At 39.2% G+C, this 24,878-nt stretch overlaps 4 protein-coding genes across 6 annotated transcripts; 2 read left to right on the top strand and 2 right to left on the bottom strand.

The window, feature by feature from the left end:
• Nucleotides 1-185: 185 nt before the first annotated feature.
• Nucleotides 186-3,841, top strand: LOC131318500 (uncharacterized). 2 transcript variants are annotated; one of them, XM_058348325.1, is made up of 7 exons: nucleotides 186-278; nucleotides 496-542; nucleotides 1,147-1,171; nucleotides 2,199-2,273; nucleotides 2,507-2,611; nucleotides 2,717-2,836; nucleotides 3,577-3,841. In XM_058348325.1, the coding sequence occupies exons 2-6, from the start codon at nucleotides 538-540 to the stop codon at nucleotides 2,831-2,833; spliced, it is 327 nt and encodes a 108-aa protein (XP_058204308.1). In that variant the 5' UTR covers nucleotides 186-278; nucleotides 496-537; the 3' UTR covers nucleotides 2,834-2,836; nucleotides 3,577-3,841. The 2 variants fall into 2 exon arrangements, with proteins under 2 accessions (XP_058204308.1, XP_058204316.1); XM_058348333.1 differs by having other exon boundaries at nucleotides 2,717-2,852; nucleotides 3,594-3,841.
• A 252-nt stretch (nucleotides 3,842-4,093) lies between these two features.
• On the bottom strand, nucleotides 4,094-10,466 carry LOC131318513 (UDP-glucuronic acid decarboxylase 2-like). Its single transcript, XM_058348346.1, has 7 exons — nucleotides 9,858-10,466; nucleotides 9,614-9,761; nucleotides 8,729-8,808; nucleotides 7,353-7,436; nucleotides 7,166-7,240; nucleotides 5,011-5,103; nucleotides 4,094-4,525 (listed from the first exon to the last, which is right to left on the bottom strand). Exons 1-7 carry the CDS (start codon nucleotides 10,464-10,466, stop codon nucleotides 4,298-4,300), a joined length of 1,317 nt encoding a protein of 438 aa, XP_058204329.1. The 3' UTR covers nucleotides 4,094-4,297.
• A 7,462-nt stretch (nucleotides 10,467-17,928) lies between these two features.
• Nucleotides 17,929-20,404, top strand: LOC131325643 (peter Pan-like protein). The gene is made up of 5 exons (XM_058357993.1): nucleotides 17,929-18,161; nucleotides 18,821-18,921; nucleotides 19,001-19,188; nucleotides 19,659-19,852; nucleotides 20,078-20,404. The coding sequence occupies exons 1-4, from the start codon at nucleotides 18,128-18,130 to the stop codon at nucleotides 19,762-19,764; spliced, it is 429 nt and encodes a 142-aa protein (XP_058213976.1). The 5' UTR covers nucleotides 17,929-18,127; the 3' UTR covers nucleotides 19,765-19,852; nucleotides 20,078-20,404.
• Nucleotides 20,405-21,659: 1,255 nt separating this feature from the next.
• LOC131335671 (uncharacterized) lies at nucleotides 21,660-24,615 on the bottom strand. 2 transcript variants are annotated; one of them, XR_009202578.1, is made up of 3 exons: nucleotides 23,748-24,615; nucleotides 21,876-22,232; nucleotides 21,660-21,772 (listed from the first exon to the last, which is right to left on the bottom strand). XR_009202578.1 is itself a non-coding variant. In XM_058371143.1 (2 exons), exons 1-2 carry the CDS (start codon nucleotides 24,454-24,456, stop codon nucleotides 22,126-22,128), a joined length of 816 nt encoding a protein of 271 aa, XP_058227126.1. In that variant the 5' UTR covers nucleotides 24,457-24,615; the 3' UTR covers nucleotides 21,660-22,125. The 2 variants fall into 2 exon arrangements, 1 of the variants encoding a protein (XP_058227126.1); XM_058371143.1 differs by having other exon boundaries at nucleotides 21,660-22,232.
• Between the last annotated feature and the right edge of the window lie 263 nt (nucleotides 24,616-24,878).

The raw sequence follows: 24,878 nt of genomic DNA, 5'->3' as shown, positions 1-24,878 counted from the left end.
GAAGACACCCAATTTTCCACCCAAATATAGTAAAATGGGTTAAAAATTGGTGAGGGCTGGAGACGATCTAAGGTCTCGTAATAAAAAAATACTCAAAAGCTTCTGTGTCAAACAGAGATTGTCATAAGTTTGGGGACGAAGTGGTAAAATACTATCCCATAAAGGGGGTAAAGTGTTTTTTACCCGTCCTCGAGATTTTTCGTTTAAAAATTCCTCCCGACGGCCACGGCAGTAATCAAGAGTTGAAGAAATCGGGACTTGAAACCCTAACCCGCCCGTAAGTAATCCGTCGCAGGATTTCTTTATTTTAATTGTCGATTTTCGTTGTACCTGGAATATAATCTCTCTTATCGTTGCGGTAATGCGTAGGAACCCTATATCAATCTCAACTTCCATCACTCATAAACCCTAACTTCTTGTTTCCTAGGGTTTTTGCGCAATTACATAGTGGGCAGTGGGCTAACCTTCGTTGTTCTGTTTTTTATTTACTGGCAGGTTTACTGATTGGTGTTTTTGGCTTTTCGTTCTTAATTCAATATGAGGTATGTACCGTATGTTAAAACCTCTTTATTTCGTTATACCTCGATTGCTATGGTTTTATGATTGAAAATACACGTCTACACTTACCGGACCGGGATTTTTGCTTTCTGGCTTGAACAACCCCTAGGGGTTAGCGAAGTTGACTTGGGACTTAGGGGTTTGCTCCCTCCTAAAGTCTCAGGTTTGATTCTCCTTGCCAGAAATGGCTGTGGGAGGGGCTGGAGGGATTAGTCCGAGTTGCGCGCAAGCTGGCCCAGGACACCATATATTACCCAAAAAAAAAAAACAAAAAAGAAGATGTTAACGTTTAGTTGAACATGGCCCACCAAGCTTGTGCCAACTATGGGTTTGGGATGCCGAGTTCAAATCATCCATGCGATATAGTGTTGTAATAGGAATAGTTCATTATATCTTAAAGTGTTATTCTTAGGCATTCTAGATGCCCTAATTTGTGACAAAGCTGTATTTCCCATGTTAATTGATTGACTGCTTGTTTGTCTATGGTGTATCAGGGGTAGTTGATTTTTCTTAAATAACGTTGGCCTGTTGGGTAACTTGGGTCTAGTTGCCTATGTACTAATTGGATTTTATGCTTATCTTTTGCAGTCGTCCAATGGAAGAAGATGCCCCAGTAAGTAACCCTGCTTATTACTGTTAGTTTAGGTGCACCACTTAGATAATTAGTCCTTTTCTTTACTGCTCTTTCATTAGTAATTTTGTGATTTTTCTTAATGCTTGCTGTTTATTTTCCCCCACTTAAGTAGCACCAATTTAGGTATCAATCCATCTAACTGTTAATGCTATGAAGTCTTCTATCGCTTAGACAAACTTAAGATGTTATGTCATTGGATGACAATCAGAATAGCATTTGCTCATATGGGTGATTAGACTATATTTGTCTTCCTTTGCTTACTGGTTGCCGGTACTGAAAGGAGTTGAGGCATTTCATCAGTTTTATTCCCCAAGTGCTTGAATTTTTTGTCATAAAAGCATCGTTACTTGGTGGTTCTAACTTTTCTTGCTCTCGCAAGCATAATTGCCCTGTTGGTTTGCTGCTACTTTTTTTTTGTCCTTTCTATTTTTAAGGCTGGGGTTGTTCTTTCAACTATTTCTGGTCGGTCTTGTGGTTACTGTCCTGTTGTCCACTTTCACTTCTAGTTTTTGGTACATTGTATTTTTGTAGGAAAGATGCTAATTGTATTGCTTTCTATATTGGTGGGTAAGGATCTACCTGCATCAATATTTCGAATTCCCTGTCTCTCTCTCTTTTTAAATGATTTATCAAGTAACCTGGTATGCCGTGAGCTAGGTTTGAGTTAAAGGTTAAATATGACCTAACCTGTTATAACATGGCTGCAGCATGCTTTGGTAGCTTGGCCAACGTTTATGATTAGTCGTTGCCAACGTTTATGATTAGTCGTTACGAAACCCAGCTGAACTAAACGTAATGGAACTTGTTCATTTAACAAAGTGGGAAGGGAAGTTGAAAGTAGCTTTGTACCTTTGTGCCTACCTCATTCTCCAGTTTCCTTCCAAAAATAGGCTTTAAGCTGTTAACTTTTTTGACATTTTTTGCGAGCAATATTACTGTGCCCTTTATGTTCCTACTCTTATCACATATAAAATTGATAGTGCCTATTTGGACATGTTCACGACAGGCCAAGAATGAAGAGGAGGAATTCAGCACTGGGCCTCTTTCTGTTCTGATGATGAGTGTTAAAAACAACACGCAGGTAATACATATAGAAGTTAGAATAGTTTTGTTGGTCAAGACTTTGATGGAGGGCCATATGCATCTTTAAATTGTTAGCAAGGGGTGGTTCTGTTTTCCTGGCCTTGGAGCTTTTTATTCTCATTTGTTTAGACATCGGTTGTGACCCTTGGAGGGTATTGGTTTAGGTAATTTAATTTGCACTGTTTTAATAAAGTGAGTGGTGATTGATTACTCCTCTTTCGCACCAATCAGGTGCTTATCAACTGCAGGAACAACAAGAAGCTTCTGGGACGCGTCAGAGCATTTGATCGGCATTGCAATATGGTGCTGGAAAATGTTCGAGAGATGTGGACAGAGGTTAGTTTTATGCATCACATCAGAACTCCTCCTCTACTTTGTCAATACTTTTATAGTACCGAATACTATTGAAGGTCCAATTGTAAACTCTCTGTTTTTGCTCAGGTACCAAAGACTGGGAAAGGTAAGAAGAAAGCTCAGCCAGTTAACAAAGATCGGTTCATTAGCAAGATGTTCCTCCGAGGCGATTCTGTGATCATTGTTCTTAGAAACCCTAAGTGAGAGGTATTTGTTCTCTATGGTTTCATTGATTATGTGGAAAATTCGTAGGATTAAAAACGTGTGGAGTTGTGTTTTTCGAACTGTGTTCTCTTTTGCACTTGTTTGAGTAAGAAGTCAGTTACCGACTTACCGGCGTGTAATATTTTTGTCCTCAATATTTGAAACATCAATAATTTCTTTATATGAATCAGCTCTTAGTTATATGGTTTATGAGAAGATTCGCCTTAATCTTTTTTTGTTTAAAGTGCACGAGGCATTGAGGAATCTATGTTTTCTCCACTTATTCCAATTTCCAGGTGGTATTTACTTTGTGATCACTGACTGATTGGAAGCCATAATTGGGTTAACGTTGTATTCATAGTAATATTTTGATGTTTTAAGGGAACATTTACGACACGAATTAAAATTTTGACTTACAGTATTATTTATTGCTTTTGTCTTTGGTAATCCAAGTCGCAGTATCAAGTTATTAACTTTATTTGTTGAATGAGACACCTCCTACATAAATTGCATTAAGCATGGGGCTTGGACTATGGTTTGAAGCCACCTATCGGGTATGGCAAGTTGCTTGGAGGAGGTTTTCATGCTGGGAAATGTGTTTCTCTTGCTTAGTTGCTTTCTCTTGTTCATATACCCTTGTTCCTGACTTGCTGCACCAAAATCACTCCGTACTAGAAGTTGAAGTAGTATTTTCAAGCTGTCACAGATTGGTTATTGTACTAGTATTTGTTTGATGTGTGTAGGTATGCATGAGTCGTAGGACTGGATTTTTGGAGGAAGCTTAGCGGAGAGAATTTAGTTACTTTGGAGTTTCAGTTTTCTGGCTCGTGTAGAACTGATTGTACTTAAAGTCACAGTTGTTGTAGGATTTTGCGGAACTTTTTCCAATTTTTTGCTTCTCTTTATGTTTGAACCATGCAACTTTCTTGTGGATTTTTATGCTACCATCTTGTCTTTGTCGTTATATTTTTTTGTTCCCAGAAGGCAGATTTATTCTGCATTACAACATCTAAAGTTGGTAATTGTTACCGTTCCGTTTCTAAGTAGAATTCTAAATTCTTAGAATTTTTGTTTGGCTCAATTAGGTGGAATTCTTGTTCCAGAATTGATGCGCCGAGCCATTGCAGCAATAAACCTTCGCATTTGTCAACTTGCACTTGGTGATTTGCTGTAAGATTTTGAGAATATTGATGTATGCGAACAAGGCAATTGCTAATTGATAGCAAAAAGCAGAAATCTGAGTTGGATCGCATATGTCAATGACAAAACGGGAAGGTATTAATGTTATTGCAGAACTATCAAATATGTCATCTCCATTACTATTCTGGTTCCAGGAATGACAAGGAAAAAAATTACACAGATCAAATAAATGGAAACGGGGACGACGCAAAACTTTTCAATAGATACCAATGGTGGCGCTCCTTTGAAAAAAGGAGACTCTCAAAAGGATACTACATCATACTTTTAATCTGAGGTCAAGGTGATAGAGGAACTGTCTTCGTTGTGGTCACCAAAGATCCGTTGCCTGAAATCGGAGACCATTAGAGGAAGACCCTTGCGAAGGGACACCTTGGGCTCCCAACCCAGGAGTTCTTTGGCCCTTGTGATATCGGGCTTTCTCTTGTGTGGATCATCCTCCGTGTTAGGCCTGTATTCTATCTTCGCATTCGGGTCTATTGTTTCTTGCACCACCTGCATGCAAAACAGAGGGCGAGTTAACAGTCACCGTACGTCAGTCACCGTACGTCTTTATGAGGGAGGTAGTTTCTATGGGAGACGTAAAGAAATTTCCAGTCCCAAACAAGTCATAAAAGGAATTTGATGAGGTAAACCTTGCGACGAGTCCAAAAGAAGCAAACAAATGTTCCAGCTTAACAAAAAATGAAACAAAGAAAGGTATGCCACTTTTGTTTAAGGGAAAAAACATGTTTTTTATGTTGTGGGACCCTCGTATATTACGATTATACCTGTTCTCCATTCTATTCCATTTGTTTTTCACTTACGTTACAACTTGTTAACATAAAAAGTTTCGCCAATTTGTCAACACTCCGAAGTTGGTAGACAGTGAAGGTGAAGAAAAAGCCAGATCGATAAATGTCTAACCACGAAAGGACGGTTTAATTGCAAGTTAACAGAAAAACGATACCATACAGTAACAAATTTAGCAAGCTTGATACCTGAGCAAGTTCGAGCATGGTAAATTCTCCAGGGTTTCCCAGATTGAAAGGTCCTACATGTTCCCCCTCCATCAGGCGCATCAGACCCTCCACCTTGCAAATAAAATAGACAAACCCGTCAGCCTTCTACTTTATAAAACAGGAATCCCAAAAACAGGATTAAAGTGCATATTTATGTTCATTTCAAAAAAACTAGGAAATGCTTGGCATTACTTTCAAAGGAGGACAAGAAAGAAAATCAAGGCCCATTATGTCTACAGAGCAACAGGGCTTGTTGGGAAATCCTCGAAATTATTGCAGACCAAATCGAGCCTTAGCCACAGATTTTCATTGAGGAAGGGATATAGCCAAACCAAATCGAGCCTTGGCCCCAATTAGAACGGGACAGAGATGGCTAAGAATATGGAGGCCTACTTCCAGATGTACTTCGCGGTAACAGCAGAAGAAAGAGGGTAATAGATCAAGTGAGTAATCGGTGCGAGTCTTAGTTATATCTAAAATTGGAAGGTAGGGTTGGCAATGGGGCGGGTAGGGGGTGGATACTACTATCCCCGTCCCCGATCCCCGAATCCAAATCCATTCCCATCCCCTCCCCGATCCCTACCGGAGAATTATTTTTACCCTCCATCCCCTCCCCAAACAGGGAACGGGGATCCCCGTGGGGAATCGGGGATCCAACTGGAACCATAGGCAAAACCGGTATTCTTAATCCGGTATCCCTCCTGCAGCAAGACGCCAAGAACAAACAACACACGCAAAGCTCTTTAAAGCTTCGTTTCTTAGTCTCAACACGATGCTATTTCATGAGTTTCCGACGTGAACAATATTTATCAGACGTGAACAATATTTATCTGACTAGAACTATCGATTTGAGCTCTTTTTTCTACTAATTTTCTATCTGTGGTAAGTGAATTCAATTACTTCTATATTAATTGACAGTGAGATTTAGTTTCTTTCTTTCTTCCTCACTTATGTATATATAGTACTCCTATATAATTTTCATTTATGTATATAACTTATTTATTTTATATATATACACACACACACACACACACACACACACACACACACACAAAAAAGGGGCGGGCGGGGACCAACTCGTACCCATCCCCTATCCGTTCCCCATTTTTTTTTAAAAATTATCTCCATTCCCTACCCGATCCCCGAAAAATTCCCGAATTCCCAATCCATTCGGGGCGGGGAATGGGGCGGGGCGGGGCGGCCGGGATTGCCATTCCTATTGGAAGGTCACAAAGAAGGAGTTTTAAAGAAGAGGACTTGAAATAGTATACGAAAGGTTGGAAAAGTTTTAACACAACAAATATTCCTATATAACAGTGTAAGACCAATTTGATACAAACCCAACGGAACCGAAACCATAGATCCCCGAATCTTGGTGAACTTCGACCAAAAGAATTAAGTGCTACAATGAAGAACAGCTAAGAAGACCATTTGGAAATAAAGGTATCCACCTTTTGCAGCCGTAGCCGTACCGATACAGAAGCCATGCACATGGAAATGGAAGTCAAAATAGTTGGGTTGGGAAAGGCCACATGCCTGCATCTTACAACTAGCATGGCACACATCACATGCTATATTTAGTCTTTCTTAAATTGCTCTCAGCTATGCCTATTGTTGGCAAAAATTAACTAGGTCTAGGAGGTCCCCTATATGAAAAGTGATGTGCCCTTTAAGACACATATCCACTTTCTATATTCCGAAGTACCAAAAAAAAAACATATCCACTTTCTGTCCTAGTAATTTATACTCATCAAGATGGTGATGTGGTCCAACTTTATTGGGTGGGCATAAAGCCAAGAGACATGCTAAACTCATCAGATAACTTCTCCCTAGTGTACAAGGATCAAGTAAAATTTGTAATTTGGTACTGTATCACCAAACGCTACGGTTCGCCTCGGAAAACAAACCCTCCTAATATGGCTTGCTTTAAACAAGAAACTCTTGTATGCAAAACTGTGATTACTAGTCTGTTGAGAGGAATCAGTTACAACTTTAGAAACAAAAATCAAGAAAGCACAGAAAGTAAGAGCATTCAACGTATCTACACTTGGAAAAGTTTTTGAGATTCGAATTCAAATGCAGAGAAAAAGAAGCCAAAATCAACAATAAATAATGGTCCATTAAATTATCTTACCAAGTCGGAAACGTACTGGAAACTCCTCGTCTGCTTGCCGTCGCCATATACTGTCAATGGCTCCTTCCTCAGGGCCTGTTTTGTCAAGGTCAAGATTAATTACCATCAACATGCAAATTGAAGCTCAGATTACAAGTAGCTTGTCTATTTATGTAGGATATGGTAAAAGTAGGATTCGGAGGCGTACCTGAGCAACAAAGTTACTAACGACACGGCCATCATCAATGCACATCCGAGGCCCGTATGTGTTGAAAATCCTAGCAATTCTCACCTATACAAGGAAAGTGAAACGCGTGTATAAATTAGAACCTTAATTTTACAGAAACATTAACCAAAAAAAAAACCATCTATACTGACGTGGGATGGTAATTTCATATCATCATAAATAATAACGATATTCTACGTGTTGTTTCCAATTGGGCATGCTTCCCGTTCACTCACACCATTCTCTAGAAGATCTTTGAAAATATATTTGAAATGAAAATTTTTTTTTCAAAAAAATCTCAGTCGAATACTCAAAATAATGCTGCTGAGCTTTTTAATATTATGAACTTAGTCATCTGTTACAAAATGAAATTAAGTCTAGGAACACATTTGTGCATTTGTTTGTGGTGCCAGAATGATTGCCTATACACTCTCCGTCCTCATTTGTTAGTCCCAATTAGCACTTTCTGGTATCATAAAAATATTGTCCCACTTCAAAACTAATATTGAATGAATTTTCTCTTTTACTCTTCTCTTTCTAGATTAGTAGTACGAACAAAGTAAGAAAATATAATAATCAGAGGCTAAAATGGGAGAACAAAGTGATAAGAAATTCAATGATTATATTACCTCCTAAAGTTGAAATTCCAAAAGGGGCCAACAAATGGGGACGAAAGGAGTACATACATAGACAAAAGACAAAATAAAAATAAAAATTATAGGTTCAAGATTCATTAAAAGCAAATCTTTGAAATTAAAGTTCATCGTGCATATTAATTGGCTATTGTGTTTAATTTATGAATTCCGAAATTCCAGCAAAAACACCAACAGCAGTGCACCCCATGCAAAACACATCACATTATTATATTGTACTATATCATATCGGATAATTATTGAGTAGTAGTAGTACAGTAGTACTTAATTACAGTAATAAGTAGTAGTATGATATGATTAGAGTTACTATAATCTTAATATTAGGAGTAGAGTAGAGTAGAGTAGAGAGTAACTGACAACCACTACTTAGTGCAGTTGGTCAGTCATTGCCTCTGGAAGGTCTTGGGTTCAAGCCCCACAGAGGGCAGGCCCTTTAGGGGATCAGGGCTATGGATAGCTTCTGGTCTCCCCGTGCTAACTCTAACATCCCCACTAACCCCTGCTTAGTGCAGTTGGTCAGTCATTGCCTCTGGAAGGTCTTGGGTTCGAGCCCCACAGAGAGCAGGCCCTTTAGGGGATCAGAGCTATGAATAGCTTCTGGTCTCTCCGTGCTAACTCTAACACCCCCACTAACCCCCGCTGATGTATATCGCCGTGGCAAAAAAAAAAAAAAAAAAAGAGAGAGTAGAGAGTAACTAAACTAACCTCAACACCAGCACCACGGTGATAGTCCATGGTCAACGTTTCCGCCGTGCGCTTTCCCTCATCGTAGCAACTCCTGACACCTGTCATCATCGTACCCCACACACAAAAACTCATTTTACTATAAATATTAATAATCTCGTACTTCTACATCACAAGTAGTAAAGTAGTAGTTGCAGAATAGTATTCCACGAACTCCACACCTCTTGTTTTTTTTGTCAGATCTATAAAGACTTTTCACGTTGGCATCCAGGATATCGCGTGCATCCTAACTACTACTACTCCACCAGTAGTACTAATTTACCCATACACCCCCGACCATTTCCACATTTACCCTTCCACCATTCAACATTTAATACTATAATACTAACAACAAAACAAAATTAAAGAATCCGATCAAATTTTTTTTAAAAAAATATAAAATCAAAATTAAACATCAAAAGTTTCCCAAAAGAAAGAGCAATCCTTGTAACGTAACTCCGGACACAAATTCGATGCAGGTGAGCGCACATCTATAGAACGCCTCCAAACACAATTGTGTGCCTAGAATTGTGATTCTAGGCAAGAATTTGATGCACGTAAGCCGGCATCTTTCATACGGCTCTAAACACAACTGTGCCGAGAATTGTAGTTCTGGACTTTTTGATTGAGAGAGAAAAGGCGATCCAACTTCCAAATACTATTCTGATCACAAAATGTGTTGGTTGACTTTTCCAATCGCGGCGGCTCTCGGTCAAAAGTCCATTAATACAACCACACCTCTACACGTGGAGACTCCGCAAGTTAACCACGTCCCCCGGCGCACGTTAGCGGCACTCCGGCCACCAAACAAGCAGATTCAGTTTACAGTTCTAGAGAGAGAAAGAGGGGGGTGAAAATTGAACTAACCGATGGGATTGACGTTGCCCCAATAAGTCTCCACCTGAGGATGCTGCAGAGGATCACCGTACACCTCGCTGGTGCTCGTTAGCAAAAACCGCGCACCCACCCTCTTCGCCAGCCCTAACATGTTCAGTGTCCCCACCACATTCGTCTTGTGCAAAAAAATCAGAATCAAGGAAACTCAAAAAACAGAAACACAATTTCGAAACAGAAAATTTCAAATCCAAATTGGTAAGAAAGAAAAGGATATGATGGTCTTGACAGGGTTGAATTTGTAATGAACAGGGGAAGCAGGGCAAGCGAGGTGGTAGATCTGATCCACTTCTAACAGGATAGGCTCAACGACGTCGTGTCGGATCAGCTCGAACCTAGGATTCCTAAAATGGTGCATCAAGTTCTCTTTCCTCCCCGTGAAGAAATTATCCACGACAATCACGCTATCCCCTCTCCCAATCAAGCGATCAACCAGGTGGCTCCCCACGAACCCGGCCCCGCCCGTGACGACGATCCGGAGCCCCTTCCGCTTGAGCCCCAGCGGGATCTTCCCGCCCGAACTGAAAGACCCGAACCCGGCGGCGTGGTTGCTCTGGTAGGAGACCCGGTGGGTTAGCTGAGTCGAATCGGGTTGGAAGAGCGAGTCGGCTGAGTAAGGGGGCGGGGGGGAGGAGGGTGGGAGGAGGGTGAAGAAGAGGGTGGCGATGGCAATGCCGACGAGGACGAAGAGGAGGCGTTGCTCGCGGAGGAGGTAGCGAATGGGGCGGATCACGGGGAGCCATGGCTTTGGCCGTTTCGGGGAGTAGGCATCGGATTGTTGTTGGGATTCGTCCTCATGGCCCCTGTAGATCAACTCGGACCCCATGTTCCTCTCTCTCTCTCTCTCTCTCTCTCTAGAAAAATATGTCTGTTTGTGTTTGAGGTGATGAGTTACGAGGTAGTGGGGGTGGTTTTGAAGTGGAATGCCTTAGCCGCGAATTCGGCCACTTTTTTCTTCTTCTGCTTCGTTTTCTTCTCCGGAGGGGAGAGGGGAGCGATTATGGGGTGGGTGCAATTAACCCACGGAGGTGTTTTAAATTGTTCCTAGGTTAGGCATGTCGTATTTACCAAATTGCCCGGCATTGTTTTTTTTATTACGTAGTATTATTATTATTTTTTTATTCCCCCGTGGAGAGATTTTTCAGCACTGAGCAGTTATATTCTATGTGGTACTCGTTCAGTGCATCCGAGCTGTTCGATACATTTTTGGACGGCTCATATTGAAATCCTCTCTTTCCTCTCACCTCAACACTTTCTTTCTCCAAATTTGAGCCGTTCAAAATTGAAATAGGCGACTCGGATACGCCAGCGGACACCACATGATACTCGCTCGGCACAGAAAATCTTTTCCCTCCTGTGGGTTTGGACCGTGGTTGTTTTGAGAAGTAAACGGTAGGTGGAGATATCGACGTACCAAATGTCTTTTTTTTAGAACCCGTCTATTGGTACCGACAGGTTACATAGCGACTGTGAACCGATGGACACGTAGGGCCTCTTTCGGATCTTTATTCGAGTCAATAATTTTTTTTAAAATAACTCGAGTAGGCCCTTGAAAAATCGGTTCAATCTGATATGTGTAAGTGTTCGATCAAATTACAGGATCGGATAATCTGTGCAGGATTCAGAGTGGATCCTGCGTGCCCGTCGGTTCATGATCGGTATGGAATCAGTCGGCCCCTTTAGCATCAGTTTTTTTTTTTTTTTTTTAAATCCTTGTTGTTTGTTGGTTTCATTTTGTTGGGGAAAAAAAGAAAAAGAAACAGATGTAGCAAAGTTAACGGTTGGAGTTGAAACTTGATACCGACATCCAAGTGATTTTTGTTTTTGTTTTTTGGGGTTTTGGTGATATTTAGTTGAAAGAAAAATGGGAGAGGAAATTTTGAAAAGTATTTTTCAGCTGACATCAAAAGATTAATTGTTTCTGATTTTTCTGCAAATATCCCAAGTGATATTTTATTGAAATAATAAAAATATCGGAGTATGTCGTAAGCACAAAGGACTTTCTGCGTCTACTAGCTCATCAATCATCATCACATAATGCGCATAAAAAAAGGACATTGTACGTTCAAGTTGGGAAAATTTTATTCTCTTTAATTACAAGACACAATGTTACGGAGTATGACATATTGACATGTAACAAAATTAAAATTGAAAATCGGGTCAACCTAAGTTTCCGTATAAAAATGGTACTACTACATTCTACTATTTTTTTTTCTACAGTACACAAGTACATTAACATGTGAAATCTCTTCTTCTTTTTTTATTTTTATTCTAAAAATGTGAAAATATTATTCAAGCATATTGCTGACTTTTCATTTCTACTGGAGTACTATAGGAGTATTAAATTAAGCAAACAAGGCCGGCCAAGTGGGGTGGCATTCGTTTACTACAATGCTATTATTATTCCAGCCCTCATGACAACTTCTCCAACTCATTTCCACCCATTTCATTTACAAGATTCAAAATAACACACATTTTTTAACGACTTCTCACACCCTCTCCAGTTATTATATTCTATTTTACAAAAATTCCAATCACCAATTTTTTTTTATTATATATATTTTGAGTTACTCCATCCCTAGATTTATGCTTCGACATAAGTAGCTCTCTTCTTCTTCTTTTTATCAGCGACGTAAGTAGCTCTTATAGGATATTGTTTGCCTTAATTTCCCCCTGGACTAATGTGAAAACTCGGGACAAATGGATTTAGTTGAAAATCTACTCCAATTTGTAATTTGTTATTTTGTTCTTTATTCTCCTGGGTTATATAATCATAAACTTATTAGTGGATGAAAAATGTCAGCCAGCTGCTACATGAAAAAAAAAATTATTGCGGAAGTTTTGCGTGAAGTCTCCAAACTTCTTCTTTTTTTAGAATGTTAAAAGTTAACGCGCAATAGGGTCCATAAGCCGGCTCATATGTTTTTAGCTAGAAAAAGAAAGGTGTGGCTTCTTTTAGTCATTTCATGCTAACCCAAAGAGAGAATATACATGTATTCGGTGATTACACGGAAGAAGTTATAGTTTTGTCTGATGTTACTTCTAAAATGCTATCCCTTTTTTAGCTAGTTTTTGCATGTTGTTATGTTTTGCTCTCCTATAAACGGCTTATATTGCTATCGCATATTGTTAATAAGTCAGTTTCTCAAAAAAAATAAAAATAAAAATAAAACAAAAACTAGCTAGCCTCGTCAACTGCATATTTATGTTAACTTGTTTTGTGATCAATAATAAAATATCAGAGCATTTACAGGAAAAAATAATAGCCTTGCCCAAAAATGAATGAGGCCAGGTCAACCTTGTTCTTTTGCTAACGTGAAAAATCGAAAAACTAGCCATGACCTATTCTAGCTAGCTGTTGCTCAAAAATGAAACCATTAGACAAAACTATGATTAGTTTAGGTGGATTTGGAATTATATATATGCCTGCCCAGTGGGCGCCTAACGCTTGGAAACAATGGAAACTTTTACCAAATCAATGCATTGAATCTATACATGCATTCAAAGGCGGGCAAATTATACGGGATTGGTCCCTGTAAATCCCTTGAATGAGTTGAAATTCTCAAAATTTACCGCATAAGGGTGAAAATAACTCTCTACGGTTATTTTTATAAGGTAGAAATACATGTCGTTTGGTTCTGTTAAGTACTACAAATCACGCGTCAGCCACCGCATGCAAGATCCTGATCACTTTGCTAAGCACATCCTCCAATGGCTCAAATTAGTACTGGTACTTCTCGGAAAACGGAAATGGCTTTTCTTCGGTGGTCCAAATCAAAACAACGGTCTTGCGATTGTTAGTCTACTGGGTTGACGATAAATACGTTAGAAGATAAAAAAAAAAATATTTCTATGTACTTTTTGCACCATTTAATATACATTTACACACTTATTATTGTCAGCCCATTAGACTGATTTTAAAATTTTTCCTAAAACAAGCAGCAACTAACTGTCCTTGGGAAGGTCAAGAGGAAGCGCGAAAGCCACTTAAAGTCAATTTGGTGGACAGCTTTGAGTGATTCGGACGCTCTCTCCTTTTCATTTGATTAATTAATATTCCAAATCTAACGTACGTAACATATGCAACCAAAAAAATGGCCACATGCAACCGTTGAAAATTGGAATATATATATACAGTCCGGATCCAATGAGGAATCCCGCACGGTGCTACCGTGCGGGACTCCCCTTTTTCGATCAAATTCCAACGATTCGAGCCGCTCAAAGTGATCAGAACGTGATTTTAAGGGTACTCGAGAGAAATTAGCAAAAAAAATGATCGGGAAGGGCATGATCCAAACAGTTTTTTATTGAACGGTTCAGTAAAAAACTGCTCGAATCAAGCCCTTCCCGATCATTTTTTTTGCTGATTTCTCACGGGTACCCTTAAAATCACGTTCTGCACACTTTGAGCGGCTCGGATCGTCGCAATTCGATCGGGAAAGGGGAGTCCCGCACCATAAGGCCATAAGGGATCCCTCATTGGATCCGGACTGTATATATATATATATATATATATATATATAATTAATTTTGGAAAATAATTTTGTTACTCCCTTTTTTGTTAACACCACTCCCCTGCAAGTGTATTTTTATACCAAAAATACACTTACAGTTGAGTGACATTAATAAAAAAGATGTGGCAAAATCAGCGGCCTTAACTTTCCGTACATCATTAGTTCATTTCTACATTCTTTCAATAATTTTGCCACCTGGGACAAGACAACAAATTGGAACAGGAAAACGAATCAGAAAGCGACAGACATTAACCAAACCCTTTCAACAGTTCGAATCGTGCAGAGTTTAATTCGAAACAGACGGCTTCAGATTTGTTCTATACTCCCTCCGTCTCAATTTACTTATCCCAGTTTTATTCTAACTGAATAAAAAAATTAGTTATATCTTTAAATTGGTAATGAATTTTATATCTAATATGAATCTTGATAAAAAAATTAGTTATATCTTTAAATTGATAATAAATTTTATATCCAATATAGATCTTGTTTGATAGATCTCGATTTGTTCTATAATATAGTATAATGTTTTGAAAATCACCTAAAATATTATAAATTACAAGATATAATCAATTGAAAAGTGGCAAGAACTCTCAAAAGTGAAAATTAAATTAGGACGGAGGTAGTATATCACAAACACCACCACTTCACCGCCACAATTGTCACACCTACATGTCCAACTCCACCACGACATAATTCATCGTCACTTTTTAACAGTTCCAACTTTGCAGAAAACGGAGTTCGGAAGTATTTGGAATAAATTCGCAAAGTTTGAGCAGTTGTGAAGTATTAATGTGCCTCAGACGTAATTCCACACACCCGAGGCGCATTTCATTGCACTCCGGACGCATCCTTGAACGGAATTTTAAAGCGCCTCAGACGAAATTCTACGTGCCCCAGGTGCATTTCATGCCGCTCCGAGCGCACCCTCTAAAGAAATTTTAATGTGCCTCAGACACAATTTCACGCGCCTGAAGTGCATTTCATTGTGCCCCGGGCACATCCTCAAACAAAAGTTTTAATGCTCCTCTAATGCACCTCAAACACAATTTCACGCGCCCAAGGTGCATTTCATTGCTCCCGGGCGCACCCTTGAAATCATAAAACTGATCAAGCTAAAGCGTGGAGATGGAGAGCTTGCTCTAGTTGGCCTTTGGTTCAATTCTTGGAACTGTGGAGACGAGGCCACGAGGGTGCGGGTGCGCGGTCCACTAGGGTAGGCCCAGGCTGGCGAGGGACGCGAGACAAGATTTCGTTCGTTAGCACGTCGCAGTGGATGATCGCTCAAGCGACAGTGACGCACTGCCGTACACGTGGCTAATAATCGTTCTCCACGTTCGATTCTCACCTCATGAATTATTGCAATTTGCTCCCCCCACTTACATAAAGTGCGTGAGGGGACGAATTCAGGAGCGCGAGAGTGAAATCATCTCTCAAGAATCTTCAAAACAACTAAAACTTGTGAGTACAAGAATTGAGAGCGCAAGCTCATAGTGATGATCGAGGGCGTAGGCATTGGACATTTTAAAAGATTATGTGACTAAGCCCTTGTCCCATTGAGTGAGCATTGCCACGTGGCGCTCCACGAATTTTTTGCATCACACACTTGTGCGGAAGTCGCACAACCTGATGATAAAACTGGTACAAATGTGTGGTAATGAAAGCTCCTGAAGCACTACGCGGCGGTGCTCCATAAACAAACACTCCAAAAATTTTCCACCCCTTACAAATTTACTTCAAAAATTGTCCAAATATTTTACACATAATACCAATATTAAATGATAACTTGTGAAAGTACATTCATAAGGCTTTAGATTAACTTTTTAATTTCCACCTCACTGTGGATGTGGTGCTCTAATTAAATTGATAGTGCTCGATCCATTTGTTCAGGCCATAACTAAGACAATATATTACACTTTGACGTTGGTAGATTGGAACAGAAGGTTTTCATTCTCTACCTTTTTTTGTCTAGAAGTTTTATCTTTCTTGGAATATTTTACTGCCTTTTGTATTGCTGCTTTAATAGCTTTTTTTTTATTGACGTTTTAATTCAGATTAACACACTATATATGAACAAATAAATAAATGAGCTTGTAAAAAAGGCCGATCCAAAAAAAGACCTTAATTAGATTTTGGTGGCCGAATCCAACAACAGTACTGTTAGTAATAAATAAATAAATTTTGGAGATTGAACATCACCCAAGAGATGAAGAGATCCATCTAATCAAGAACACTACCCAATGCCAATTTAGCTCATTGAAAATTACTGTACTAGAGACACACATATTTGGACATATGTCCACGTGTATCAAATGAATCTGTTTTCATACATTTGTGTCCATGAAAGGTACTCTAGTTTATTTATAAAGCTTTAAGTTTCCTGCCATCTAGGGAGCCTTAATGTATTTTCATTGAACCTAATTTGTTACCCAAAAAAAAATGTATCGTAATTGCACGTTACTACATGTTTCCGGCTCTTGGACTTGACAAAACAAATAGTCGGCTAATGCCTTGTTTTGGCTCAATCATTAAGCCAGATAATTTTTTTGTCTTTATTCAAAAAAAAATCGTATTTGTTAGTTTTGCGTCATTTTTTTTAAATAAATTTTTAGTGTAGGAATCTAAAAAGTAAATTTTTTCAAACCATACTAAATTTCTTTTGTGTTATATGGAGTAAAAGAAATAATCAAAAGTCTATCAGTTATGGATTATTTTTGTCCTTGGTGAATTTTGGTTAACATTTTGATTACGTATTTGTACGCTTTATATTCCTCTCGTTGAGATGAACCTATAATTCACTGAACATTAAACACAAAATTACCAAAGACAAAAAAGTTATCCTAGAGAATTTTTTGTTTTTTTTGTTATTTTTTTTTGGGCAAGTATCCTAGAGAATTATTAAGCCAAAATGGGCATAAAATTGCTCATTCAGAGCCGGTTGCCTAATTTTCACTTTCTGGGCCGAGTGAGGAGCCCATGCAGGCCTGTCATTCTGTCTAACGAAAACCATTTGGGCCGGTTGCATAAATTTTTGTTAATTTGGTATCGATTCATTCCAAACAAGAGTGGCTTAAAGAACTTTCAATGATTGCTTGGAGAACTGTTATGCCTAGACATTAGGAATGAAAATAGCACAAGTTTGATAGATTTGTGGGACAAATCTAGGTCACATAATCCTTCAGTAGCATCCTTAGCTATTGCTCTCAATCCTCGTTCTACGCTTCCCTTTCTATCCTTGCTTTAACAAATTTTAGTAGTATAGGATGTTTTTGAAACACTCTTTCACGCTCCCACTCCCCCACTCATGCACACAGATAATGTGACTTGGGAACAAGTAATTGTTGCGTAAACGTAGACATGATTGGCCATGTGGCTAGTTAGTTAAGGGATATCAGCTTCTTGTAAATACATTCAGGAGATTCTTACTTTGGTCGGTTCTTTTCAATTTCGCCAGCCAGTATTCTTTCAATTGTGTGAAATCTATAATTTGCAGTGACTAGTATTTGTTTAAAGATAGTGTCATAGTTAAAGCACTGTGTTGAAGTAAAACAGTAGCTGAACGACTACAAGGGTATACGGTGTTAATACGTAAGTAGGAGAACAAAATGGCTTCCTTGCCTTGGCAGTTTTGGGTCTTCCTTAATGCATATCGCCTTTTATATAGGATCTTCTAAAAGCTTTCGATTCATCAGACTTGGTTCTGTTCACTATGTAAAGTTTGATAAAATCAAGCATACTCCTGGCTAACTTGTTACTTCATCGTTGTCTCAAAATTGCAGGAAAAGAGGCGTAACAATATCAAAGACTTCTTGAACATTGCAGGGCCGATGGGAGTTACACATTTCCTCGTATTATCAAAAACTGAAACTGCACCATATTTGAGGGTTGCCAGAACTCTGCAAGGCCCAACTCTAACATTTAAAATACAAGAGTACTCGTTGGCAGTTGATGTTGCTCATTCTCAAGTACGCCCAAGATGTCCTCAAGACCTTTTCAAAAACCCACCCTTGGTAATAATCTTCTTCTGAGGAGTGCATGCACAAATATACTCTTCTGTGCAGCTGCATGTCTATATTGTTGCAACTGATTTTCATCTACTTGCTTCTTACGGAAACTTGGCGAACTTAAGGTTCATAGCACAGATATTTAGTTGGCAATGACCAGAGAGATATCACAAATGGGTGCCAAACTTCCAGCTGTTAGAGGGCTTATGCTTTAGTAACTCTCATCACTGAGAATGTTGTCATGAACCAGCCATTAAAATCTAGTTTAGATGTCTCTCTGGAATCTGTAATTTCCTTTTTCTGCCATGTGAATCATGTGATAGTGCGCTATTATGTTGTGATCAGGGCTATGTGTTAACGCAAAAGAGCCTATGGTTTAGTGCTCCGAAGTGGATTCCAGTTCTCTTTACGTATAACTTCACAGTTTTCCCGCATTAGCAAGTTATTAAACTTCCTTGTGTAGAGGAAAAGAAAACATTCACAATTCTTCTGTCAACATGTATTCCCACCATTTATTTTCAAGCTGTTCGACGTGCTACTTTTTGTAAATTTAGTTTGCAATGTATAGTTGGTTTCAAGTGTCAACTAACTGTTGCACATTATTGATTTTCTTGTTACTTGTTTTTTGATTACTTATTCAGATTTTCAATCCACTATTTTTCCAGATTGTTCTTTGATTCTTTCTGGTTTTGGGACGGGGGAGCAACACCTGAAGCTTACAACTATTATGTTTCAGAACATCTTTCCAGGCATTGATATTAACACTGTGAGTGCTGTGAAAATGTCAACCAGATGCTTGCATCAGATTGAGTACTGCTTTCCCTCATATGTTGCTTGTGTTGCAGGTGAAACTTTCTTCGTGTGAGAGAATTGTGCTGCTAAACTATAGTAAGGAGACAAAGCTAATTGATTTTCGGCATTACTCCATCAGGCTACAACCTGTTGGGGTCTCACGCAGAATCAGAAAGTTTGTGCAGAATCATCAAGTTCCTGATTTAAGAAGTCTTCAAGATGTGAGTGACTTTGTCACCAAGTATGCTCTCTCTCTCTCTCTCTCTCTCTCTCTCTCTCTCTCTCTCTCTCTCTCTCTCTCTCTCTCTCTCTCTCTCTCTCTCTCTCTCTCTCTCGGGTGCGTGTGAAATATCAAGTAGCTAAGGAGCTCTCAACTTGACTCACAGTTGTTTCTCAGCTTCTCGGATTTCCATTGTGTATGTATTTATGTTTGTTTTTTTGAGCATTAGAGGCTTAGAGCGTAGAGGCATAGATGGTAATCAGTAGTTAGTATAGTCTCAACGGTACATTAGAGTTTGGGATGGTACATCTAGTCTATGGTCTATAAACCTCTGCTTGACTAAGAAAAAGGGAAATTTAATCACGTATATTAGCATAAAATCACAAGAAAAGAAGCTCTTTGATACCTCATGCTTATGTGTTGGGAATGTTTAGTATTTTTGTTTTAACTTTGTAAATTTGTGTTTTCCGTTCCTTGGTATTTGCCTGCAGGGCTGGTTATGGATCAGAAAGCGAAGCAGATGAAGAAGCGGCAACTATAAGTCTACCAAGTGATCTCGGTAGAGTTAACCGAGCTTCCACAAAAAGTGCTGTCTAGCTTCAAGAGATTGGAACCAGGATGACTCTTCAACTCATGAAAGTAGAGGAAGGATTGTGTTCTGGTGGCGTCATATTCAGTGAATATGGTATGTTCTTTGATCTAACATTGTACCTTTCCTTTTTCTGTGGTGGGAAAAAACCAGAAGCGTGCTATGTCCTTGCAATGAGCTTATTTGTCCATATCAGCTGTGTTTGGGGGTTTTCCTTCGTTTCACTCTTATCCTTTTCTTAGGATTCCTACTGACAGCCGATGGGAGAACAGGAGTATGAAATGCAGCTGTCACTAACTGTAACCTTTCTATCCCTTTCAGGAGATTATGGCAAACAGAAAACAAAGGAAACTGAGGTAGAGCAAAAGCAAGAAGATGAGGAAGTTATGGTGGAAGATTAGCTGTAAACCATCTTCAAACAAAAATAGGAGGCGGTTCTTATTGTATTTTGAGGATACTTTTGTATGACAGTTTCGAGTCATTTGGCTGGTCTCTCTTGCTAGGGGTGAGCAAAAAATCCGTCAAACCGCGAATCCAGTCCAAACCAATCCAAACCGAAAGATTTGGTTCGGTTTTGTAGTAGTATGGTTTGGTCATGGTTTAAAAAAATTAGAAATCATGTTATATGGTTTGGTTTACGGGTTCACGGTTATGGTTCCAAATCAATCCAACCGTACAATACATATATATAATTTAATTTTATATATATATATATATATACACACACACACACACACACAAAACTTCTAATAAGGGCGCCCTTACCGGGAACCCTTAAAAAAACCTCTAAAAAAACCCTCCTAAGTTTCCGATCGAATTTTGATGATCCAAGCCGCTTAATGTAATCAGAACGTGATTTTAAGGGTTATTTGTTTTGCCAATTTCTCGCGGGCACCTTTAAAATCACGTTCTGAACACATTGAGCGGCTTGGATCAACAAAATTTGATTGGAAACTATGAGATTAAGATTTGGAGGGTTTTTTAAGGGTCCCCGAAACCGTCTTGTATATCGATTTAATTATGATTCACCAAGTAAATATGGGAGCCCTAGTCAAATATTTTCCTAATATATTGAGCCTATTAAATCCACCGCTTTTTCCTCCCTAGCCCTTATGCTGCCTCATTTCAATTCAAAAATAGTTTTAGGAATTGTCTTTGGCCTTATATATGATTAAACTATCTTAAGATGTTTAGTAGTAATTGATATTCTTAGTTGATTCATTTTAGTGACTTGCCACTATTTTATTTTCTTAGTTTAAAATTTGAGGCAATTGTTGGTATTCTACTCGTAATTAGTTGGTTTATGTTAGTGTGTTTTGGTTATTTGAATGGAATTGGTTTTAATATGAGTTTTCTTGTAATTTATCTTTGTAATTTCAAGTATTTTAAATATTTTTTGAAGATGATAGCTTAGTTCAAAGCAAATTATGGTTTAAAACTGAAACCGTATCGGATTTTAATGGTTTGAATTGGTTTGGTTCTATGTCTTTTGTGGGTTAGTTTGGTTCTCTAAATACATAATCTATAGATATTGGTTTGGTTTTTGATTTACTATAAAACCGAACCAATCCGTACCATACCCCTATCACTCGCTCTGAGGGCTGGGCAGGTGGTTGTGGACAACTCCACAGGGTACACAACATCACTTGGCTTCCCAATTTTGTATTTGAAGAAATGAGAAGAATAGTGCCATTTTGTTTCTATTGCGTTTGAGAAGGAAATAGTTGTTGATCCATTTACAAGAAAAGTACAGAGTTTAGTTGGCATAGGGAAATTGTATTTCGCATTTAGATCTGTCTAGTCGCTGATGTTAAAAAAAAGAAAGAAAGATTGGCCAGTTGCATGTATGTTGCAAATTATGTTCAAACAAATTCTCAGACTAATGCTCAAAATGCATCCAAAAGCACATCAAGAACATTATAGAAATAAATCCCTTTATAACGAAGGTAAAACAAGCATGGAATCTCCTTTCCACCAATTTCTTAAACACTGAGGAAAATCGACACCCAAACCAAACTTTATGTCCCAATCATTTGGGGTCGGCTATATGAATCTTTTTCCTCTATTGAGCTCTGTCAAATGTCACTTGTTCACACAAACCCATTATACCCATCCCAACCAAATACAGAGCTTTACACCTTTGATAAGTTATCAAGTTTCTCAACCACCAGCCAAACAAAGTCAAAACAAAAAGGATCTTCATATATTTTTACAACATAGTGGCACAACTCACCAAGTATTCAATGAGCTCCCAACAAAGCGAATACTAAAATGCTGCCCAGCAGGATCAAATGGATTACTGCGTTATATGACTGATGGCAAATCCAGGAACCATCAAACCTTGCCATGAAATACTTGCCAACAGTCTTTTAACGAAGTGGATCAACCATTCTCACATCATTTTTCTTACGACGGCATCTATGATGGGTTTTTTGCAGTGTGTTCTCACCAACCATCTCCATATTAGAATCTGTACCTGGTGCATAGAAGGGTAAGGAAACACATTAACATTTACTGCGTAGTAAATCACAAAAAAAAAAATCATTTTTAATAGTAGGTGTAACTAAGGTTTTCCCATAGCATCTGTACACTAGAAATTACTTCACAAGCAGAGGAACCACAGAGGTGGTAAGAAGAGAATCCCAACCAGAGTACTCCATTTTCAGGCAACCAGTTGAAGGAATCAATTCATCCTTGATTTCCAGGTTACATACACACTCCTAAACTATCGCAGGCTTCCGTATCAGAAATGCTATGTTGGAGTTTTGTATTATGAAGTATGTACTATGTACCGTAATTGACTGTGTATCAAAAGAAGCAACCCTTGTTTTGACAATTAGTCATGTGTGTGTGTGTGTGGTTATTTTTCTTTCAATCTACAGCTCTTTAGATACTGTATTTGCCCCTGAAATATAAAAGAAAAATGCAAATCTGATCCCAGTTCTCCAATTTTTTTTGAACGGTGAAGCAAAAGATTTTATTGAAAAGGAAAAAGGATTACAAAACAAGTTCTTGTTGGCAAGAAGCCAACAAAGAGAACTCCAATGGGCTTAGCCCAGATCACCTAAAGGGTCTGTACAGGTAAAGATATAACAATAAAGCTCATAAGAAACCCGTAACCCAAATACAACATGAAGCCCAAGAAGCCGAAAACCCAGCCCAAAAACTAAAAGGCATAGCCCATAGACAACATAGGCCAAGCCCATAGACAAACCCATCTTCAGTTCTATTCATAGAGAGCTTATTTTCCAAACTTACCCAATCAAACGAACTACTAGCCTAGTTTGTGATTATCACCCAGGCTTTTTGTTTAGATGGTTCTTTCCTTTGCCTATACCTTCCTTGATGCTTCCTGAGCACGCATTGATGCATACCACATACAAGGCTTCAATTTTAATTATGTCATCCTTTGGAGGATATTAATCTGTTCGAAACCAAGAACTTTGTCTTGAGTCGTGTTATAACCTATGCAAGCACATTGCCCAAAAGATTGGATCCAAGTATGATCAACCAGCACAAAAAGAGGTAACCAATGTAAGTGGGAAAAAAAAAAAAGCATCTTAGTCTACCACCTAGAAGGACATTCTCAAGTTGGTCCTCTTCCCTCTAAAAGGAAAGAGCATTCAATTCCTCGTCTTCATAAACCACTATAGTCTTGAGATGACATTCTCAAGCTGCTAGTTTTGCCTTCTGTATTTGGAAGCTTATGTTGTGTGGCAATTGCTTTTTAGTTCTTCAAATTGGGATTGACCTTTGTTTTCTTTCTAATAGGTGCTTAACCTCTTGTTTGCAAGAGGAGTGTTTTGTTGTAGCTTAGCTAGAGTCTTCGATCGTTATTATATTTTATCCATTTTTTCGTTAACAAAATTTACTTACCAAAAAAAAACTAAAAATTAGTTATAAGCTATATATACTAATACAGAAACAAGTATATATATATATATATATATATATATATATATATATATCCAAATTCACCAGTGTAGTGTACCTCCAATATTTTGACCCCAAAACAAGAGCCTTTGATCCTCCTCCTCTTCATCCACCTCATCCCCATCTCCCAACTCCGCATCCCCTCTATACCCCGGTTCACTCCCATACCCTGACTCATTCCCCATACTATCAAAATTACCAATTTGCCCCACCCCAATCCCACCACCACCACCCAAACTCTCTCTCTCCTCCCTCTCTCTCCTCGAACCCTTGCCCGCTGCCTCGCTCACATCCGACGCCCAATTCCCCTCCCCCCCACCGTTCAAAAACAACTCCCCGCTTGAATCCGTCCCCCCCGCCGCCACCGGGAAATCCGAGCACGTGCCGTTAGCCGCCCCGACGGAGCAGCACCGGCGCTGGGTCCCACTCCGGTCGCTGCTCCGGCCCGACACGGACCTCGACCCGCCCCTCCGCCGCCGCCTCTTCCGGTCGATGAACCGGAGGCCGGAGGAGACGGATCGGTCGTCATCGATCAGGCTGAGCCTGGAGATGTCGATGGAGAAGGAGGTCGTGGCACGATCGGAGAGGCAGGGGCGCTTGCTGTGGGCCCCGTTGGCGGTGGAGTACTGGTAGGGTTTAGGAGAGGAATCGGCGGAGTCTAGTGGTAGGGTTTTAGTGGAGTATGGGAGGTGGAATGGTTTCCAGCTGTGGAGCTGGAAGGTGCAGGAGTCTATGGCGCGCCGTGAGTCTAGTGGTCTGTGGGACATCTGGGATTTCAGAAAGGAAGAAGAAGAAGAAGAAGAAGTCAATCGGAAATGGGATTTTGAAGAGGTAGGTAGGGTAGGGAAGAGACAGGTGGAGAAGTATCACCGCATGTGGTTTCGTTTTCGTTCGAAAAAGAAAATGGAAATTCAGAATGAAATCTCAACCTCAAGAAGAAGTCTAGTAGTCTCTCTTACTACAAAGAGAAATACTTTCACGGAGGTGATGTAAATACTTCAACGCTGTTTCTATTATCAGCCCAGTAGGTTAATTTTAGATTTTTTCATACTTCAATTGTGACTTTACAAAAGTGTTTCGGATGGTTGGGATGATAATGAAACTTTTTTGAAAAAGAGTTTTATTGAAATTTGGACCGTTCAGAATATTTTTGGACGATTGTGATTGGTTAGTATTGCAAACAAGCTGT

The sequence above is a fragment of the Rhododendron vialii genome, chromosome 1a, assembly GCF_030253575.1.
Source record: "Rhododendron vialii isolate Sample 1 chromosome 1a, ASM3025357v1".
Taxonomy (NCBI): domain Eukaryota; kingdom Viridiplantae; phylum Streptophyta; class Magnoliopsida; order Ericales; family Ericaceae; genus Rhododendron; species Rhododendron vialii.
The sequence above is the reverse complement of the archived record's forward strand: the minus strand, read 5'-3'. Positions and strand labels throughout refer to the sequence as shown.

Excerpts from the sequence above, each read along its gene's own strand:
- LOC131318513 (XM_058348346.1), bottom strand. The coding sequence starts at position 10,466 with ATGGGGTCCGAGTTGATCTACAGGGGCCATGAGGACGAATCCCAACAA. Across the intron at positions 8,809-9,613 it reads GGGCAACGTCAATCCCATCG|GTGTCAGGAGTTGCTACGAT; the intron begins GTTAGTTCAATT and ends CGATGATGACAG. Across the intron at positions 7,437-8,728 it reads ACCGTGGTGCTGGTGTTGAG|GTGAGAATTGCTAGGATTTT; the intron begins GTTAGTTTAGTT and ends TTCCTTGTATAG.
- LOC131325643 (XM_058357993.1), top strand. The coding sequence starts at position 18,128 with ATGTCCTCAAGACCTTTTCAAAAACCCACCCTTG. Across the intron at positions 18,162-18,820 it reads TTTTCAAAAACCCACCCTTG|ATTGTTCTTTGATTCTTTCT; the intron begins GTAATAATCTTC and ends CTATTTTTCCAG. Across the intron at positions 19,189-19,658 it reads GTGAGTGACTTTGTCACCAA|GGCTGGTTATGGATCAGAAA; the intron begins GTATGCTCTCTC and ends ATTTGCCTGCAG.
- LOC131335671 (XM_058371143.1), bottom strand. The coding sequence starts at position 24,456 with ATGTCCCACAGACCACTAGACTCACGGCGCGCCATAGACTCCTGCACC. Across the intron at positions 22,233-23,747 it reads TTGGGGTCAAAATATTGGAG|GTACAGATTCTAATATGGAG; the intron begins GTACACTACACT and ends TCTATGCACCAG.
- LOC131318500 (XM_058348325.1), top strand. Across the intron at positions 1,172-2,198 it reads CAATGGAAGAAGATGCCCCA|GCCAAGAATGAAGAGGAGGA; the intron begins GTAAGTAACCCT and ends TGTTCACGACAG. Across the intron at positions 2,612-2,716 it reads TTCGAGAGATGTGGACAGAG|GTACCAAAGACTGGGAAAGG; the intron begins GTTAGTTTTATG and ends GTTTTTGCTCAG.